General features: G+C 39.2%; 2 protein-coding genes across 2 annotated transcripts in view; one reads left to right on the top strand and one right to left on the bottom strand.

Annotated features, from left to right (window-relative positions):
• zranb3 (zinc finger, RAN-binding domain containing 3) overlaps positions 1-6,291 on the bottom strand; it is a 114,185-nt gene extending 107,894 nt beyond the window's left edge. The window contains exons 1-2 of the mRNA XM_059327838.1: positions 5,949-6,291; positions 4,482-4,674 (exon numbers count right to left, since the gene is read on the bottom strand). Coding sequence (XP_059183821.1) covers positions 4,482-4,627 — 146 coding nt within the window. The 5' untranslated portion in view covers positions 4,628-4,674; positions 5,949-6,291. The remainder of the gene's footprint in view (positions 1-4,481; positions 4,675-5,948) is intronic.
• A 2,552-nt stretch (positions 6,292-8,843) lies between these two features.
• The window catches only part of LOC131963160 (R3H domain-containing protein 1-like), a 73,147-nt gene continuing 61,014 nt past the window's right edge, over positions 8,844-20,976 (top strand). Inside the window, exons 1-2 of the mRNA XM_059328313.1 lie at positions 8,844-9,150; positions 17,844-18,003. The gene's annotated coding sequence lies outside the window, so the exon portion shown is untranslated. The remainder of the gene's footprint in view (positions 9,151-17,843; positions 18,004-20,976) is intronic.

The raw sequence follows: 20,976 nt of genomic DNA, 5'->3' as shown, positions 1-20,976 counted from the left end.
AATGTTTCCTTCAAAGCACAACAAAAATGAGTCATATCAGTAGTGGATGGAAAGAAGCATTCAGTTTCTTTCTGCTGAATTTCTCTTAATATCTGTGATACATTTCAGTGATAACTAGGCTGCTGTTTATGTCAGCAGAGTTTGTTTGGTCAGATATTATTTGCTGATATCGGGCTGTCCCTATCAGTGTACATGCTGTCTGATATGTGCTGTTATTTACAGAGTTCGTACACTTTAGCAGTGGTCAAATTCAAGCATTTTTTAAGGACTTTCATGGTCAATTTTCAAGCTTTTCCAGTATCTTACACCTGTTGTAAATTGCATGTTTTAGATGAGTACTTACATACTAAAAGGGGGAGATTTCACTGAACCATACCAACAGCGATGGTGTTACACTTTTAGGAGGAACGGTCTTCATTTCAGATAGGCTACTCATTATTTTTTACATTAAACATGTGATTATCTATAGTCTATAGATGGATATAGTCAGATTGCAAGAGAAATACAGTAAGAATTTAAAGCATTTACAAGCACTTTATCCAAAACCCAAGCACTTTTTAAACCTTGAAAATACAATATTTAAATTCAAGCATTTTTTCAAGCACCCATACGAACCTTGTATTTAACACTTATTTTAGCCTAAACTCCTCCCACAAACAGGACATACAGTACAGGCCAAAAGTTTGGACACACCTTCTCATTCAATGCGTTTCCTTTATTTTCATGACTATTTTCATGACATTGTAGATTCATCAAAACTATTAATGAACACATGTGGAATTATGTACTTAACAAAAAAGTGTGATATAACTGAAAACATGTCTTATATTCTAGTAAGCAAAGGGTGGCTACTTTGAGGAATCTAAAATACAAGACACGTTTTCAGTTATTTCACACTTTTTTTGTTAAGTACATAATTTCATTTGTGTTTATTCATAGTTTTGATGCCTTCAGTGAGAATCTACAATGTAAATAGTCATGAAAATAAAGAAAACGCATTGAATGAGATGGGTGTGTCCAAACTTTTGGCCTGTACTGTAGTCAGATTGCAAGAGAAATACAGTAAGAATTTCAAGCATTTACAAGCACTTTATCCAAAATCCAAGCACTTTTTAAACCTTGAAAATACAACATTTAAATTCAAGCATTTTTTCAAGCACCCGTATGAACCCTGTATTTAACACTTATTTTACCCTAAACTCCTCCCACAAACAGGACATATGTGCCTTTCATCACACAGATAAAGGGAGATGGATTCACTCACCTGGCACACATTTTATAGCTGTTTTATACATTATATTTAGGTGAATAAACAAACCAACATATACTCTCCTCCCAGACTCCTTCTACCTATAACAACTTGTGCTAATGCCACTTGTGCTGGTCTCCAGAGAGAAGTGCTGCCCGCGCTGCTCTTCCTGTCACGTTGATGCCAATTGAGTGAGGTAGCTGTCCACACAGTGCAGCCAGAGCCAATTGACTCCTGACCCGGCCGTGTAACAAAGCAGAGCCTCCCAGTGTTCCTGAATCAATACGGCCGCTCCGCATCACAGCGGCGGCGCTCAGATTGGCTCCCCCTGCGCTGACCTTCCCGAGAGCCAGAGCCCACATCGACTGGTCGGGAGGAGGAGGAGGAGGAGGAGGAGGAGGAGGAGGAGGAAGTCCTGCTTCTCTCCTGCAGCTACAAACACTCACACACTGAAGGGCAGCGCGGAAACTTTGCATGAACTGCTAAATGTTTCCCAGACACAAGCTGGACTCTGTCTGACTGTCTTATTCATTATTCAATATCATCTGTAGGTTTTAGTTTCAAATCGGGTTTTCCTTCAGTCGTGTTATGACTGATTTGCAAGGTGCAAGCTGACCTTTATATTTAGTTTGAAAACACTTCATTCAGTCTTATTTTAAGTCTTTTTTTTTTTATCATTTTACATTTTTTTGGTCATTTTACATCTTTTTCGGGTAATTTCATGACTTATTTTAAGTCTTTTTTGGTCATTTTATGTCTTTTTGGGTAATTTTATGACTTATTTTAAGTCTTTATTTGTCATTCTGCATCTTTTTTGGACATTTTACATCTTTTTTTGGTCATTTTACGTCTTATTTTAAGTCTTTTTTCTTATTAAAAGTCTATTTTTGTAATTATGACTGATTTGCAAGATGCAAGCTGACCTTTATATTTAGTTTGAAAATACTTTATTCAGTCTTATTTTAAGTCTTTTGTTGGTCATTTTATGTCTTTTTTGGTCATTTTATGACTTATTTTAAGTCTTTAATTGGTCATTAAAAGTGTATTTTTGTCGTTATGACTGATTTGCAAGATGCAAGCTGACCTTTATATTTAGTTTGAAAATACTTTATTCATGAGTGGCGTTTCACACAACTTGTCGGGAGGAGGAGGAGGAGGAGGAGGAGGAGGAGGAGGAGGAGGAGGAGGAAGTCCTGCTTCTCTCCTGCAGCTACAAACACTCAAACACTGAAGGGCAGCGCGGAAACTTTGCATGAACTGCTAAATGTTTCCCAGACACAAGCTGGACTCTGTCTGACCTCCTGAATCCTTAACATATTCACAGAAATTCTTCACTTTTCAAGGCATTTTAATGTAACGTTAGCTGGGTTTCCCCTGCAAGAAATCTCTCTTTAAACATGCATCCTGCACTGAAAAAAAATTGGAGTGACATTTACTTAAAAAAAGCTTGGCAAGTTTTTCCACACAGAAAGTGTTTGTAATCTTTACTCAGGCTGTTTCTAAGTAATATTTATTTAATAGAACGCAATAAGAACGAAATATGCAATTGCATAAACATTTTTTATAATGATCATGTTTTTTATGTTAAATCTTGACCCGAAAAGTAACTAAAGCTTAATATAGTGGGGTAAAAAGTGCAATATTTGCCTCAAAATGTAGTGAAGTAAAAGTATAATGTTACGTAAAAACCATCTTGTGAATGCTTGCTTTGGACAATTTCAATTTGTAGCCTTTTTGTGCAACTTTATAGCATTTTTATGTATTTTTTGGTAGTTTTGTGGGTTTTCTTCTTTTTATAAAATGTTTTTTTGTCTCTATATAGTCATTTTATGTCTAATCACTTTAAATTGATCATGTTTTTTATGTTAAATCTGGACCTGAAGAGTAACTAAAGCTAAATGTAGTGGCGTAAAAAGTACAATATTTGGCTCAAAAATGTAGTTGAGTAGAAGTATAAAGTTAGATAAAATTGAAATACTCAAGTAAAGTATCTATAGATTGTACTTCAGTACAGTACTTGAGTAAAGTACACAAGCTGAACATCTTCTCCATTAAAACAGCAGGAAGAAATTCAAAAGATATCACTGAGCGATGTTTTCTAAACACCTTTCCTCTCGCTGTAATTGGTGTGAAGCTTCTGAGTGAAAATTCAAGAAGCTACTTGTTTTGTGGTATGAAAAGCTCAGACAATAGATTTGAGGTGAAAGCATCTTCAAAAGCAATAAATCAATATTTACAGAGAGCAGAAGTGGAGTGGAAGGTACGGCTGGTGTAAACCCAGAGGAGGGAGTAAACTGTCTGCTGTGCAGAGAATATCATCTGTAGGTTTTAGTTTCAAATCAGGTTTTTCCTTCAGTCGTGTTATGACCTTTATATTTAGTTTGAAAACACTTTATTCAGTCTTATATTAAGCCTTATTTTGATCATTTTACATCTTTTTTGGTAATTTTATGTCTTATTTTAAGTCCTTTTTGGCCATTTTACGTCTTTTCTGGTAATTTTATGACTTATTTTAAGTATTTTTTTGTCATTTTGCATCTTTTTGGACATTGTATGTCTTTTTTGGTCATTTTACATCTTTTTTTGGGGTCATTTTACGTCTTATTATAAGTCTTTTTTGTCATTAAAAGTCTATTTTTGTAGTTATGACTGATTTAGTTTGGAAAAACTTTATTCAGTCTTATTTTAAGTCTTTTTTTGGCCATTTTATGTCTTTTTTGGTCATTTCACATCTTATTTTATATCTTTTTTGGTAATTTTATGTCTTTTTTGGTAATTTCATGACTTATTTTAAGTCTTTTTTGGTCATTTTACATCTTTTTTCGGTCATTTTACATCTTTTTTTAAGTCTTTTTTTTCATTAAAAGTCTATTTTTGTAGTTAAGACTGATTTGCAAGATGCAAGCTGACCTTTACATTTAGTTTGAAAATACTTTATTCAGTCTTATTTTGGTCATTTTATGTCTTTTTTGGTCATTTTACATCTTATTTTAAATCTTTTTTGGTCATTTTACATCTTTTTTGGTCATTTTATGAATTAATTTGAGTATTTTTTGGTCATTTAAAGTATATTTTTGTAGTTGTGACTGATTTTCAAGATGCAAGCTGACCTTTATATTTAGTTTGAAAATACTTCATTCATGAGTGGCGTTTCACACAACTTGAGGCACAAATGAGGCTCTACACTAACTGAATTACAAACAATGAAGCCATGACGTGATCGACTGCTTACCGTCCGTTCCTGGACAGAGCGAACTCCACTCCCTCCCGCTGGAAAGGCATGAGGCGCTGCAGGAGCTTGGGAGGAAGGCCTGACAGTTGCTGTGACCATCTTGTATCACAGCAAGCGGTCTGCAGGCCATCATCATCCATTTTCATTGGTAAGTCCTCATCAGTTTATCGGCCCTTTGCTCATTCAGCAGGTTCTGAGGGAGAAAAAACATGGAGTTGTACATCTGAACGTAGGTTTGAATTAGTCAATACTCACATCCATTAGATATTAAAGAGCACTTTTGTTTACCACATTGATTTCTGATTTAAAAAAGCTTTATAATAAAGGTGAGAAGCCTTCCTCTGCTGCCTCCCAGCACTGACAGATATGCCATTATTAGAAGCTGGGTGACGCATTATAGTGGACAAACAAAAAGTCTGAATTTTAGATGAGATGGTATAAAAGTTGCCTGTCTCAGCTGCCCTCGGTTACAGCAACAGCAGCTTTGTGTTGCCTCACCTGGCTGGTGCTGTCCTGGTCAATCAGGGCAGACATTTCTGCCTCCACATGTAATTACAGTTTGTGTGTACACACACACACACACACACACACACACACAAACAAAAAAAATGACACACCAGAAAACCAGTGTGTCTAAAACAGTAACACTTCACCGAACAACAATGTTCAGATAGAAGCAAGACAGAAACGACAAGAGCAGAATATATTCTGTGCATGTTAAACATTATCTATTTATTATGACAAAATCATTATAATTTGGATCATTTATAACTGAGCTGCCACTAACGATTAGTTTCCTAATTAATCATTTAAATGAGGTCCTCAAAGATAGGTAATTAAATCAGAAAATATTAAAATTAAAGAATAAGAAATAAGATAATTTTTCTTTTTCCATTAATTGATTATCACGATAGGTTGTACTAATTTAATATATGATCTATAATTTCATAGTTAATAACTAATCAATTAATCCTTGGATATTTGCAGCTGTAATTTATAATATCTAAAATAAAATACTATGAAATAACAACTACTTTTGAATATCAAAATAGCTTTATTTAATATTGAATTTAATATTATTTAGAATTTCATAGTTAATAACTATTCTATTAATCCATGAATCTTTGAAGCTGTAATTTATAATATCTAAAATAAAATACTATGAAATAACAACTACTTTTGATTATCAAAATAGCTTAATTTAATATGGAATTTAATATTATTTGGAATTTCATAGTTAATAACTAATCTATTAATCCATGAATCTTTGAAGCTGTAATTTATAATATTTATAATAACATACTATGAAACAACAACAACTACAAATACAATTAAATGCTCAATCTTCCATTATAACCACCTAAATGCATCAACGTTAGATATTTTTAATTTTTAAGCGCAGAATCTTAAAGTTATACATTACGTTATATACTTCAGTCTACAGTTATGTATCGAGTATAAACGTACCTTTATCGACGATGTATTAAATATGTTAGGTAAGGAAAGTGACAACAATTTAATAATCAAATAAGTCTAAAAATAGCACATTTGGAGTTAAAAATATGACCTAAAGAAGTCATGTTTGTAGCAACATTGAACTGGAAGTAAACAAACCTGCCTATAGAAATAAAAGCACCACCAGTTCTTACACATAGATCAGCTATTTTTTAATAATGACTCGTATTTAAATATTTTATAATTTTCCATTATTACCACATAAATGCGTCACAATTGCTATTTTGATCAGAAGTGCAGTATCTGGAAGTTTTCTACTTTAACCAAAAGTTACGTATTGAGTTTAACCTTAATTTGATCAACGATATATTAAATTACCTAAATGATAAATTACCTGGTTAGGATAGCGGCGACAATTTAATACACACATAAGTCTAAAAATAACACATTTGAAGTAAAAATATTACCTAAAGAAGTCACGTTTTTGCTAGCATTAGCATTAGCAACATTAAACCGGAAGTAAACAAACTTGCCTATCGAAATAAAAGCACCACTCATTCTTAAACCCATATTTTCATTTGTTTTAAAAATAATTGTCCTTCTTTTCTGCTTCTATAGGCTGCATTTGACTATGGTACCGAGTCGTTAGCAAGCTAACTATCATGTATGTATGCTAATTTGTTTCATTAACATTTGCTCGTCTCAGCTGCATATACAGCGTTGCTGTTGCAGTGCTGGATCACAGAAGCATGCACGTGAAAGTGTCGTGATTGCAAAGCTATGCAGGGGGTAAACAAATCCCGTTATTTGTATGAATGTATGCATGGTTTGCCTACCCGGTGCAGCAGTCAAATGGCTTATGAAACAGCAGGACTGAGGTGAAAACACTCGGTTCATCCGCAGCACATAATAACCCAGTGCAACTTCCTGGCACTTTATGAAGTGATGTAATGCCTGTACGCTTAACTCTATGGAGTCTTGGGCTATTTTGTCCATTTAAAAAAAATATAATTTTCATGTATTTTCGTGTCTTTGTAAGTCTATTGTGTCTTTTTGCTCATTTGTGTATTTTTTGGTCAATTTGTGTCTGTTGTTGTGTCTTTTTAGTTAAATCATAAAAAAATAAATAACAACCCAGTGCAACTTCCTAGCACTTTATGAAGTGATGTAATGCCTGTACGCTTAACTCTATGGAGTCTTGGGCTATTTTGTCCATTTAAAAAAAATATAATTTTCATGTATTTTCGTGTCTTTGTAAGTCTATTGTGTCTTTTTGCTCATTTGTGTATTTTTTGGTCAATTTGTGTCTGTTGTTGTGTCTTTTTAGTTAAATCATAAAAAAATAAATAACAACCCAGCGCAACTTCCTAGCACTTTATGAAGTGATGTAATGCCTGTTCGCTTAACTCTATGGAGTCTTGGGCTATTTTGTCCATGTAAAAAAAATCATTTTCATGTATTTTCGTGTCTTTGTAAGTCTATTGTGTCTTTTTGCTCATTTGTGTATTTTTTTGGTCAATTTGTGTCTGTTGTTGTGTCTTTTTAGTTAAATCATAAAAAAAAAAAAAAAAAAAAACCCAGTGCAACTTCCTAGCACTTTATGGAGTGATGTAATGCCTGTTCGCTTAACTCTATGGAGTCTTGGGCTATTTTGTCCATTTAAAAAAATCATTTTTATGTATTTTCGTGTCTTTGTAAGTCTATTGTGTCTTTTTGCTCATTTGTGTCTTTTTTGGTCAATTTGTGTCTTTTTGTGTTGTGTCTTTTTAGTTAAATCATAAATAAATAAATAACAACCCAGTGCAACTTCCTAGCACTTTATGAAGTGATGTAATGCCTGTTCGCTTAACTCTATGGAGTCTTGGGCTATTTTGTCCATTTTTTAAAAATCATTTTCATGTATTTTCGTGTCTTTGTAAGTCTATTGTGTCTTTTTGCTCATTTGTGTATTTTTTGGTCAATTTGTGTCTGTTGTTGCGTCTTTTTAGTTAAATCATAAAAAAATAAATAACAACCCAGTGCAACTTCCTAGCACTTTATGAAGTGATGTAATGCCTGTTCGCTTAACTCTATGGAGTCTTGTGCTATTTTGTCCATTTAAAAAAAAAAAAATTTCATGTATTTTCGTGTCTTTGTAAGTCTATTGTGTCTTTTTGCTCATTTGTGTCTTTTTTGGTCAATTTGTGTCTGTTGTTGTGTCTTTTTAGTTAAATCATAAAAAAAAAAAATAACAACCCAGTGCAACTTCCTAGCACTTTATGGAGTGATGTAATGCCTGTTCGCTTAACTCTATGGAGTCTTGGGCTATTTTGTCCATTTAAAAAAAAAAAAAATTTCATGTATTTTCGTGTCTTTGTATGTCTATTGTGTCTTTTTGCTCATTTGTGTATTTTTTGGTCAATTTGTGTCTGTTGTTGTATCTTTTTAGTTAAATCATAAAAAAATAAATAACAACCCAGTGCAACTTCCTAGCACTTTATGGAGTGATGTAATGCCTGTTCGCTTAACTCTATGGAGTCTTGTGCTATTTTGTCCATTTAAAAAAAAAATCATTTTCATGTATTTCCGTGTCTTTGTAAGTCTATTGTGTCTTTTTGCTCATTTGTGTATTTTTTGGTCAATTTGTGTCTGTTGTTGTGTCTTTTTAGTTAAATCATAAAAAAATAAATAACAACCCAGTGCAACTTCCTAGCACTTTATGGAGTGATGTAATGCCTGTTCGCTTAACTCTATGGAGTCTTGGGCTATTTTGTCCATTTAAAAAAAAAAAAAAATTCATGTATTTTCGTGTCTTTGTAAGTCTATTGTGTCTTTTTGCTCATTTGTGTATTTTTTGGTCAATTTGTGTCTTTTTGTGTTGTGTCCTTTTTAGTTAAATCATAAAAAAATAAATAACAACCCAGTGCAACTTCCTGGCACTTTATGGAGTGATGTAATGCCTGTTCGCTTAATAATGCTGCTTTTACGTCAGTGTGAAGGGGATATGTGAGACAGATGACGAAATTGTCAAACTGCGTTCATGCATGCTGCAGAAAAAAACTCCAGCAAAGACAAGACGTGACATATTTCCAGCAGGGTGCGTAACGTAACGTGAGGATGTGACGCACTCTCCTCCGCCTGCTGGACTCTCCGTCTCTCTTCTCTCTGCCATAAACACTAGCTGCTTCACCTCCATACAGACAACAGGCTCTGCACCATTTATAAACCAAAAGCGGTAAGGCAACACTACATATCTGCAGTGTCTTGTGCAACAACCCCCCCTTGTTTTGCGGGGTAGCAAAAAAACAAAAAAAACCGTATTGTTGTAATCATCGTTTTCTGCCATTTGCAGGTAATAATCGGTAGCTTAGCCCCGACCCGAGAGCAAAAAATGGTTCTGTTAATGTTGCCTCTCTCCTCGGTTAAAAGACACAACTCGTAACTAAACGCTGGTTTTTAATTGAAAGCGGCCATACTTTAATTCGGCGTTCGTCTGAAATAACCAAACAGCAGTTATTGAAAAATATTCAGCATAATTCAATAACTTTTAGGCCCGGCTCCTCTCACGGCAACGAACAGTGTGCATACGGTTAAACAGAGCCAGAGTAAAGAGAGCTTTAATTAAATTGTTGCAAAGCTTACCTGGATTTATTATAAGCCGAATTGTACTTACATGCATCAATTATGAGAGTGTAATTTCTTGTCTTTGTCTGCGGTCTGTGGGCTTGTCGACACCGAGGTAACGTTAAATTAGACGAATTTGTAATGGAGTCTGGTGTTGGTGTGAGCTAAAACGAGCATTTTAGTTGCATTTCTTTAAATGTTTAATCAGATTAAATGCATTTACTTTCCATTTATCCCTTTGAGCTATATTACAAATCATACTGTCTTATTTTTGTGCCTTTTTGGGGGTCGATGGAAGCATAGAAAAACAAGCCACACGCTAATTAATCAAGCCCACGGAATAATAAATGACACATAACGTTGCGCCATTACCTCTAAACTATTGGTTTTGTCCAAAAAAAAGAGCAAATGGGATTAATTTAGTGTTTTGAGTGAGACCAGCCTGGCAACACACTATTCAATTGTGAAAATTAAAATAATGAATGAATGAATGATGCACTGCAGCTTTTCCACATAATCAACTACAAGCATTTGTAGAGATTCTGGTGTTTTCTGTCAAGTGTTGATTTAAATGCCTTTTTAAATTATAATCCTGCAGCTGTTTGCATTGACATGTACAGTAGCTGAGTACAGCTCCATTGGTATTTTCATTTTCAGAAAAGACAATAGAAATGGACATTGAAACCTGACTTGAAGTGTAATTATGCTAGTAAAAAGCCATAAATCAAACGTCTAATAACCCACTTTGGTGCTTGTGTAATAAGTAACCCATACCCACTATAATTCCAATGCACTAACCAGGACAATTATCGCCTCATAGTGCTGGTAGAGAGCTTACAAGTTGCCACCACAGAGGCTGAGCATCAAGATACTACAGTATCATTTTCATTGAGGTACCAGCGGAGCCTGGTGGGTGGAGAGTGGATGCTGGCTCAGTCCCTCCGGCTGCTGTTTCAGAGAGTGGAGATGATGTGTTAATCTTTGCAGGGCTGTTTTGTCCAGAGTGTGGGTATAAGTGATGCTCGTATGTCCATGTTGGAGTGATATGATTATATATCAACATATGTTTTTACCTGCTGGGTGCAGCCACATACATTAAACGATTGCTCTCATGCCAAAGGCTTAAAATAAATCCTCATAATTGTTTCGCCATAACTGTTTCCTGCACGGCCGCTGCAGCTGCTGCCCTGTTGACCGTTCATTACGCAGGTTAGGGCATATTTGGGGCTGATGACATTATCACATATTGAGGTTGAGGATGCTGTTTAATAGCTTTCACCAAAGATGTGGCCGGGTGATTAAATAATTCATCGCCTTCCAGGGGGAAAATCTCTCTTTCCTATAATATTTATTCTGCGCCATTAAATTATTCATCCGCCTATCCATAAATTGTTTGTTCAATTGGTGACCTTTTCATGGGATTAAGGAAGCACAATAATAAATTCTTCAGAGACCTGGCATAACGAATGGTACAATTATGAGGCAGGATTGGATCGGATCGGTTGTCGCAGCCTGGTGTTGGTTGCTAAGTGACAGCAGGAACTTTTCCGCCCACTGTGTTTGCTGTTAAAGTCTGAGTGACTGAAAGGACAAAAACAATCACATTATGGCAGTCTAGACTTGGGCTGCGCATAGGACCTGTTTGTGACTTCCTATGTCTTTGACAGCCTGTCAGTCACTTAGTAATGAAAGTGCTTCATGAAGTAGATTATTTTCAGAGCTCAATTATCACTCCTTATCTCCACGGCGTGTGCAGAGGAGGCAGAATACTTGATCTTTAATGAAATAAACATGCTAGTGGAGGCTGTGATCTCTTATTGTTTTCTTCTATTAAACCCTCTGAAGTCACAAAAGGCAGATTTAGATGTAATGGAGGAGGTGAAGGGGTGCGGTTTGATCATGCACAAGCTTCTTTCAGCGTATTGTTTTCTGGCTTATTTCAGATTTTGCCTAAAGCTAAATGTTTTATTGCAGTATTTTAGGCTTTGGTAATGGGTGGTATTTCAGGTGGCGTCTCTCTCTCTCTCTCTCTCTCTCTCTCTCTCTCTGTCTCTCTCTCTCTCTGAGTCTGTGGGATTAGCTGTAGCCTTGTCTTCTTGTGTGAAAAGCAGGGTGCCAGCTTTAATGGGAAGGTAGCCCAGTGAACAGCTCGGCCTCTCAGCGGCCAGCGCCTCCCCATCGACTCTCCACCTGGTCTTTGAGCACCTAGCTGGCCACAGACATGTCCATCCTGTCCCCTATCCTCTCCTCCTCCCTCTTTCTCCTTCGCTTTTTCTTTTTCGCCTCCTCTGTGCTCCTTTTTTCCGCCTGTACCGCTCTGCCTCCCACCCTCCTCCTCCTCTCATCTTCCTCTCCTCTTCCTCTCGGTCTCCTTCCATCTATCCCATGTCCCTGGCTGCCCTTTCCTCCTCCTCCTCCTCCTCCTCCTTGTCCTCCTCCCCCCGCCTCCATCCTAAAGCAGAGTAGCTAATGAAGAGCCCCATTTAGCCGGTGACTTTGGTTCAGTCGGTGCTCCGTAGCGCCGGCCGGCCTCGGCTGCCGTGACTGGCTGTTGAGGCTCTGACATCACACAGGGGCCAGCTGTTGATTTGGCGCTGTCTCCAAGGCTGGCTGGCTTGATGGGTTGTGGCAGGTAGACTTGTGCTCGCACAGCACTCTCCCTCCTCCCTCCTCCTCTCTCTCTCTCTCTCTCTCTCTCTCTCTCTCTCTCTTTGTGACACCCACTCTCCCTCACCCTCTCCCTTTACACTCTCCTCTCCCCGTCTTCCACTCTCACTCAGTCGAGCGAGCGAACAGGAGGCAGCAGGCAGCTGCCGAGGAGCGAGCTGGGAGGCGACTCCAGCCTCCTCTCCAGCAAATTGTGCCTCCTGTACAATGGAAACTAAACGGTTGAGTAGCAGAAGGGATGGAGGGCAGAGCTGCCGGGCAGGTAGGTCCTGCAGCTTCCAGCCACATGAATCTCACATGCTTTTTCTCATTTTTCTGCTCATATTTATTGCTTTTCAACATTTTCTTTGTCATGTGAGGGTGCTGATTTTTGTCTTTTTCAATGCTTTCTTAACAACTAACATGTTCACCCTTGAGAAAATCAGCCTTTTTTTCTGTTTTCTTTTATCATTGCATGCCAGCAACTCTGTAGGCGAGCAAGTGTGCAGTCTTTTTGTTGGGCTTGTTAAACTCAGCGCAACATGAGATTTGGTGTGCTGTCAGAGCCGTGGCACTCAGTGAGCTGAGCCAGAGCTTTCCAAATCTCCTCGCTAGTTTGCCAGTGCTGCTTCTGCTTTTCATTACGAGGATAATTAACCAAGATCAGCCAATAAGAGGCTTCGCTCTGCATTGTTCTCCAGCCAGGCTCATCCTCTCTCTCTCTCTCTCTCTTTCTCTCTCCCCTGTTTGTTCTGCAGGTGTTGACTGCAAATGGACTTTTAATGAGTCTGGCAGACTTTTTGAGTTATTCTCCTCTCATAAGGCTCCATAGATTAAAACTGCTAGACTTGCATGTTAGTTTTCTGTGTTTATTGTTTCTCCTCTAATTGCCTAGATTGATATTCCCTGGAAGCTCTCCTATGGGATAGGTAATGGATTACCTACATGCTCTGCTGTGGATTTAATTTATTAATGCTGGCTGACTGCGCCTCTGCTTCGCCGCACCGCGCACCCACCGCCTTTTGCGACCTGCAGGCAAAGCGAGAAGCGCAATTAGAGGCTCATTTGTGCCTGTTTATGTTTTTTCAGTTAATTCAGTCTGAGCTATTACAGGCAGTTCCTTAAACTGACACTGCCTCAGTCGCCCCAGAAATTGAGGCAAGCAGTGTATGAAAGTGATATAATTTCATAAGCTTTACACTAATCGTTTTCTGGTCCAATTATATAGCTCCCCTGTCAGTGCTTTCCTTGCTTTGCAATTAGCAGAAATGGCTAGAAAATGGGAGATTAGTTACTCAGTTTAGCAAAACGCCGAAATCAATTTTATTGCAGCGCCATGAGTGCAAACCGGCATTAGTAACCTAATTAACTGTTTATTTGATGTCTGATTTTATCAGCCAGGGTGCATGTCCTGCACTCTGCTGAAGCCGATTTATTCTAAATCCGTCTTTTCCTTGGTGTGTTTGGGAGTGAGCAATTAAGCTGTTAAATGTGTGGCTGCACTTGCTGTAATTCCTGTGGTTGAAATGTACAATTTTTAGAAATCAGCCGAGCATAAGCGGTAATTCTTGCTCAGAAATGGCAAGCAGGTGACACAAAGCTGTCGCCCTCAGACATGGCATCACCTTTTGTGTTCCTGCTTTTGTTTCACAATGCTCCACTGAATAGAGCTCTGTTTAGTATTCTACACCTCCGCAGACAATATCCCAGCTGTTTGGCAACGCTCCTACCGTTGTCCTTTTTATGTGACACTTGCAAAAGCTCATCAGCAGCAATAAAGCGTGAATTATTCCAACACGCAATCTGCAGCTGCATGCAGGAAAGATGCTGCGACTTCTTGTTTTTTCTGCTCGGGCGCTTAGAAATCAGCATTGGAATTTATTTTATTTTTCTGGAAGGAGCTCGTGAAGGTGATGGCTTGTTCTTTTCCGCCCCGTGGTTGACTCATCTCCTTGTTCTCCACCGAGAATAGAGCCAGGGATGGAGTAGCAGATAGAGGGAGGGATTGAGGGTCCTTCACCTCCAGTTGAGCTGGTTTTAGCCCAGACAAGAGCCCTGATCCACGCAGAGCCCAGCAGAACAGAACAGAGCGGAGGTGTAGGAGGGAAAGGTCAGGCTCTGCAAGAGAGAGGCAGGTGTGTGTGTGTGTGTGTGTGTGTGTGTGTGTGTGTGTGTGTGTGTGTGCGTGTGCTTGTGTGAAGGGGAAAGAAAATAAGTATAGTGGAGTGTGCTTGTTCCTGTGTGTGCGTGCCATCACCAGTAGGCTCTTATGCGCTTCACAGTGATTGAAAAATTTCTCATTAGCTTGCCATCGAATGTAATTGTCCGTGAGAGTAGTCCGCTAAGAGCCTGGTGTATGATTAACTCGGCTCAGCTGATGGCCACCCTTATGACCCTTATGATCACTGTAGGTTTTTTTTTTTTTTTCTTGAGAATTAATTTCCATGCAAATTACGTGCAATGTGTGTTTGCATGTCAGGGTTTGATTTGATTAAATTCTACTGGTTTTATTGTCATCGTAGAATTATTTCTGGTTGCATATGTGCATTTTAATACATTCATTCCTGCATTTGTGTGCAAACGGGCAGGTTTGATGCATCACCGTGAGTGCGTGCGTGTGAGATTGAGGTGGCTGATATGCGGTCGTGGTCGGGCACGGCGATAAAGGTGGTGTGACACTGAACGATGCCTGAGGGAGCCTCTTTAAGGTTGCTGCGCTCTGCGGCGACTGTAATACCAATGAACCACTCCCTGTCAGCGACAGCGCAATACTGGAGGACGCACAGGCAGGCGGAGCGTCTCTACAAGTTCACTGCTGTGTGTGTGTGTGTGTGCATGTGTGTGTGTGTGTGTACGTGCAGGTTTTGCAGTGCTAAGGTGTGTTAGCAGCTGCTGGGCAACAATCGAACGGTGATGCATCCCTGTGTCCGTGTCTGTCAAAACATTTTTTTTCTTTTTTAGGGTGTGCGTTGTTTGCGGCATTAGCATTCATCAGACCGTCTCTACTGCACACACACACACACACACACACACACACACACACACACACACACACACACAGGCTCAGTGTGAAGTCCTGAAGCCCGCTCAGCAGCTCTGGTCATAAAACCTGGAGCGCCTATGGCCAGACGCAGCCACACCGCTGTCAGAGCAACTTCTCCACTCTGCGTGTGTGCATGTGTGATAGCTGCAGGACCAGAACTGAATTACAGAGCAGGCTCCACATTTTTTTTTTTTTTCATTTCAGACATTTAGCTTGCACTTCTGTTCGCGGCGACTTGAATTGGCACCACTTTTGCAAGCAAGAAGGGCAAAAAAAAAAGAAAAAATCTGGAGCCACAGCAGCAAAATGATACTCCTGTCACACCTGAATAACCACGTAAAAGGCGCTGGCTGCTTTCAGGATGAGATAAGAGGCAAAAAAAAATAGCAGGAGGGTACAGATGAGAGTATGTGGAACAAGAGGAAAAGATATAAAGATGACCAATGTGCGGGAGTAGATGACTGGCCACTAGGGCTGGGCAGTATACCGATATGATATCAGTATTGTGATATCAGACTAGATATCGTCTTAGATTGTAATATGGCAAAAAAAAACCTGGTTTTAAGCTCTATGACAGTAAAATGATGTCATTTTCTATACTTATAGGCTCTTCAAGCCGTTCTATTATTTGCCTTTTTTATCAAAAATCTAATTTTTTCAATATTTTGTGAAATAGTCAACCCTATAAACCTGATATGAAATATGGTCATATTTTATTTTCTCCATATACCCAGACCTAGTTATTCCAAACCTTTTTTCCTTACTAAAATAGCCCAATACCAACTAGAAACTAGCACTAAATCATGAAAAAACCACCCTGGATGGTTTTGTTTGCAGCCAATCACCACGAACATTGTTCGATTTAATGTGGCGTGTGATTGGCTCACGGCCGCAGCAGCTCCAGCGAATAGAGTCACATTTTTGACTGATTTGGCGGTTCAACATGTAATGTATTTTGTGTAAAGATAATTTGGAAGGTTTGGTTCCATTTCACACTTTATTAAAGAGGTATCAGATGAAGTCTCTATCGGTATCGGTATCACAATTATATATTTTTTTAAAGCGCTACCCGCCCTGCTGGCTACAAGCTGCATACGGTAGGTTGTGTTCTCTCCAGTTGTAAGTAATTATATAAATGACATGGACATTGATGAATGGATCTGCCTCGGGCCTCACAGTCGTCCGTCTGCCGATGCCAGGGAGAAACGCTACGGGCTGACAGGGACATTTTCCTCACAGATTTGCTAAAATGTCAAACAGCATTCATGCTGAAGAGCTGTGGCGTCTTAGATTGCATTAGCACTATTAAGTGGTCACTTATTAAATATGAACAGTCGTGGTATTCATGCGGTTTGAACAATGCACCAAATGGCGACCGCTCCGTGGCACGCCGCTCCCTCCCGCCACCGCCACCGCCACCGATCTGTCTGCCACCCGGGCTGCAGGCGGAGGCGTCGGGAGAAGAAAGATTATAAAGTGAGCAGGGATTCCACTTGACCTTTTTGGCTGGCACGGGGGTCTCACCAAGACCATGTTGGGAGCAGCAGCCAGGCCTTGGCACCGCTGGGTGCCAGAGTCAACGTGGCACCTCGCCCGCTCGCTGAGACGGAGATTAGGGGAGGAGGGAGAGGCCGGGGGGGGGCCGGGGGGGACAATGAGCAGCGAGGGTGGGCTCTATATGCTGCTTTACAGGAATGCACAGCAAGTTTAATGACGTAGGGGTGAAAGAATCAGCATTAATGGACAGAAAATGGATCTGGACATGCAAAAACAAGCAATTTAAAGATGTCACCTTGGGTGTTTTAAACTACAATATGCACTGTTTTCTGACATTTTATAGGCCAAATGAATAATCCATTAATGGCCTAAACAATTGGCAGGCTAATCCATAATGATTATAATTGTAAGTTGCAGCCTAAATCTGATATTTATCATCCTAATTTGCCAACGAGGACCAACCGCAGCCATAAAGTCGAGCAATAATGTCACATTTCCACAATGCAGAGGAGGGACGCGGCTAATTAAGGCGACAATTCAGCAGAATAGTTGAGGGAAGAGCGCAGTAAATACTGATTTAGTAAGAAAGCTGGAAATCCCATTTACTGTGTCACAAAAGACTTTTTTTCTGCAATGGTGTGTCAATATTTTGCAGCTCTGTTGTTGTTGGCGTTTTCAGATGTCTGCCCTGCCCGACCAGTGTCACCCTGTAGTTCAGCTAGAAAGGAATTTGCTGGAGAATAGAGATTGTACGCTAGACGATTTGAAATTTATGTGCCACCAAATGGCAGAGGATTTTCAGCCGAGAAATGCTATCTTCCCCCCGCTGCTCTCTGAATTCCTAATGCTTGGTTTTTACGAGGTTGGCAGGGGTGCCTTCTCCTGTTGCCTCCGCCGCACTCCCATCTTGTGCTCATCAATTATTTATGGCGCATCGGCACGCACAGGCCCACAAATACACACTCACCACACTTTTTACTTTTTGCTCCGGCACACAAATATTTTCAGAGTTGCTGATTCTGGCTGCTGTCAGTCCGTGTGCCCTCGGTGTCAGTGCGCCTCCTGACCTCTGACCTCTGGACGCCGCAGCGCTAACCCCGTGCCTCTCTCGGTTGCAGGTCAGCAGGGGTCATGAGGGTGTCGGAGGCCCCGGTTGCTGTTCAGAGCAGCTGAAGCAGACATGGGCAAAGAAGTCTCAAATGGCATCGGTAGGCTCGGCCTCATCGACTTCACCAGCCACATCCTCCTTCGCCACAACCACCACTGGCAACGCAACAAGTACGTCTCCTCTTTTATTCTCTTTCAGTAGCCAGTCAGGGAATATGGAGCATTATCTGAGGGGTCTTAGTGTTAGCCTCAGTGCAAAATTAGCAGAAGAAAATGCTAATAAATGAAATAATCTTTTCTGTGGATATGCTACTGATGCACAGTAATCTTCTACACCAAGTTGACTTTTTGTCATGCACAGAATACCAATTTTGCAGTCATTCGCAGACATTTATTTATGATTTATTGGAAGATTTCTGCAAAGTTAAAAGGTAGCTAGTAGCCTCAGAATCAAAACTTTATCATATCATAAGGTGCATAAAGATTCACGCTCCTATCAGCAGGATGAACCCAACACAGGGAGGTCACGCCACTACACAGTTAGTGCATGCAACGGATCATAGGTGCAAAGGGCAATAATGTTATATTTCTTTTATTTTGCACATTTGTTGACAAATTAAGCTGACATCAACCCAAAAAGTCTCCATGTTTTATGCACAATGTTTGAACTAGATTCATTAAATTGAAATCTGGGTCTTCTCTGCAGTTTAATCTGCATGTTTGGGCTGTTTCTGAGTCTTTTGGGGGATAAAATCATTATGTGGACGCTAAAAGAGAGATCTCCAAAATTAATCTTTTCTGTGGATATGTTACTGAAACAGTAATCTTCTACACCAAGCCAACTTTTTGTCATGCACAAAACACCAGTTTTGTGTGCAATTATTTATTCTTTTATTGATAAAAATAAAATAATAATAAAGTAAAAAGGTAGCTAGCAGTCTCAGAATCAAAAAAAATATCAAATCATAAGACACATAAAGACTCACGCCCCTTGAGGACATTTTTAAAGCGAAAATTCACCGATAACACATATTACGACTGATAGAGTAATTTTTTTGAGCTGGAATGAAAAATCCTTTTTATGTGGATTGTGCACAGAGGAAGTAGCTCTCTGGTTCCCTTTACAAACATAAACCTTTCATTAAATAAAGAAATGTATTAATGGGAATAAAATAAATGGCTAAACAAGTTTTAGTCAATTGCTGACTATTTAAAAAAAGAGAATAGCTAACACCATTTCTAAATCACACCAAGGATGTCTTTCTGCATTATTTTGCTGATAAAAAAAATCACATTTTTAGTGTTAATTTAAGTTTAATGCTGCAGTGCTGTGACAGTCATTCACCGGCTACAGAAGTCCCAGAAACACTGACCAATCAGAGCAGAACGGGTGAATATTCAGACACAGTATGAACTCTATGTGAAAATCAGAATATTATGCACACTTTAAAGTAGCAATGCATTGAATAAGTACTGTACTTGGGTACAATTTTGAGGTACTTTAATATTTCCATTTTATGTACGGTAATTTTATACTTCTACTCCGCTACATTTAGCTGACAGCTTAAGAATCTTTTCAGGTCAAGATTTAACATAAAAACATGATACATTTAAAGTTATACACATGTTTATGATAAAGATTGTAAAGCAAACCATATAAAAGAATGTTAAGTAGTTAAAATTTGCACTACCTTCTGCAAAACAAGTACTTTTACTTTTAAATCTTTAACCACATTTTAATGCATTTGTATTTCAGTAAGTTTTGAATGCAGGACTTAACTTGTAGTTGAGTAATTTCATAGTGTGGTATTAGAACTTTTACTCTGTTTTTACTGTGACACTAATTACTCTCTAGAAACTTGGTGATAACTGGCGTTTCCTTGTTATTTTGTCATTCTTTTCTTATGTTAATTGAATCTCAAACAAACAAGGTTCCAATTTAAACTCCACAAACTACAGTAAAAACATGTGTTTTCCTCAAACCTAATGGGATGCTGTGTTAACCTTTCAGTAAACTATTCTTCCAAGCTTCTGTGGAGCAGCGAGAAAGCGGCACATCATTCAGAATTTATTCTGCAATGCACTTGATTGGTTAGAAGTTTCCCCTCCTGCTCCTGAATCGCAGCATAAAAGCAAATAGCTATCATTACACTGAGTGAATAATCCATGATGTGACATTACAATATTAAAGGAGCTTAAATATATATCTGTATAAATGAAAAATATGGTGATATCCCCTTTCAGTCTGACTCACGAGAGACCAATTTGCTGCTCCTGAAAGTCCCAGATGTTTCCTTAATGTAACACTAAGGATCAAATGATCTATATTACTTATGCAGTCAAAACATCAGGGATGCTATAGAGGCACGCCGTGCAATTACCTCATCCGTGAGAGACGAGACGGTGGAATTCAAATGCATCAAAGTCTGAAGCCAAATTTAGTCCGGCACTCCGGTCCCATGATGAAATGTGTTTGGAAGAATGAATGATTCTGTGAGGGACAAAATAGCGATCCATCACGGGCCCGGCTCTTGAAAATATCTGCCCAATATTGCAAATCTTCAACAGAGCGACTCAAGAGACTTCACTCATCAAAATGTCAGCTACAGACACTAAATATTCAAAGGCACGCGCAGCACTCTGGAGTATTAAGCTGTTTTCCTTCAGAATGTACAAATAATGTAAAGCAGCAGCCGACGTTGCTTTTGTCAAACCTCTGACAGCTCATTGGAATTCAACATCTGACTCTCCGGTGCCCGGCTCCGTTCTAGCCAACCGCTAGCCGGGTTAGCACCACGTTCTCCTGGCGGAGGAGCTCAGGAGAGCAGCAGAACTCACTGGAAGTCAATTACTCTGACATGGAGGAATTGGAGCCTCCTCTTTTTAAAAAAGAGAGAGCTGCTGCTGCCGCTCGCTGTCTCAGCTCTTTTGGGACGGAGATAAACAATCAAGTCTCAGGCAGCCGCTTTGCTGCTCTGCGATCAGATAGGAAAATGGCTCTGATCACTGCCGGGCAAATAGGTTGAAGCCTTCGCTGATTGGTGACGGCTGGAACACACACGCAGCCGGTCACGTACACACACTCCAGCACGGAGTAGGTGCTGTCATGTGTGGATCCAGTTTTGATGTGCAAAGTGAATTTGA

This window comes from Centropristis striata, chromosome 24, assembly GCF_030273125.1.
Source record: "Centropristis striata isolate RG_2023a ecotype Rhode Island chromosome 24, C.striata_1.0, whole genome shotgun sequence".
Lineage (NCBI taxonomy): Eukaryota > Metazoa > Chordata > Actinopteri > Perciformes > Serranidae > Centropristis > Centropristis striata.
The sequence above is the reverse complement of the archived record's forward strand: the minus strand, read 5'-3'. Positions and strand labels throughout refer to the sequence as shown.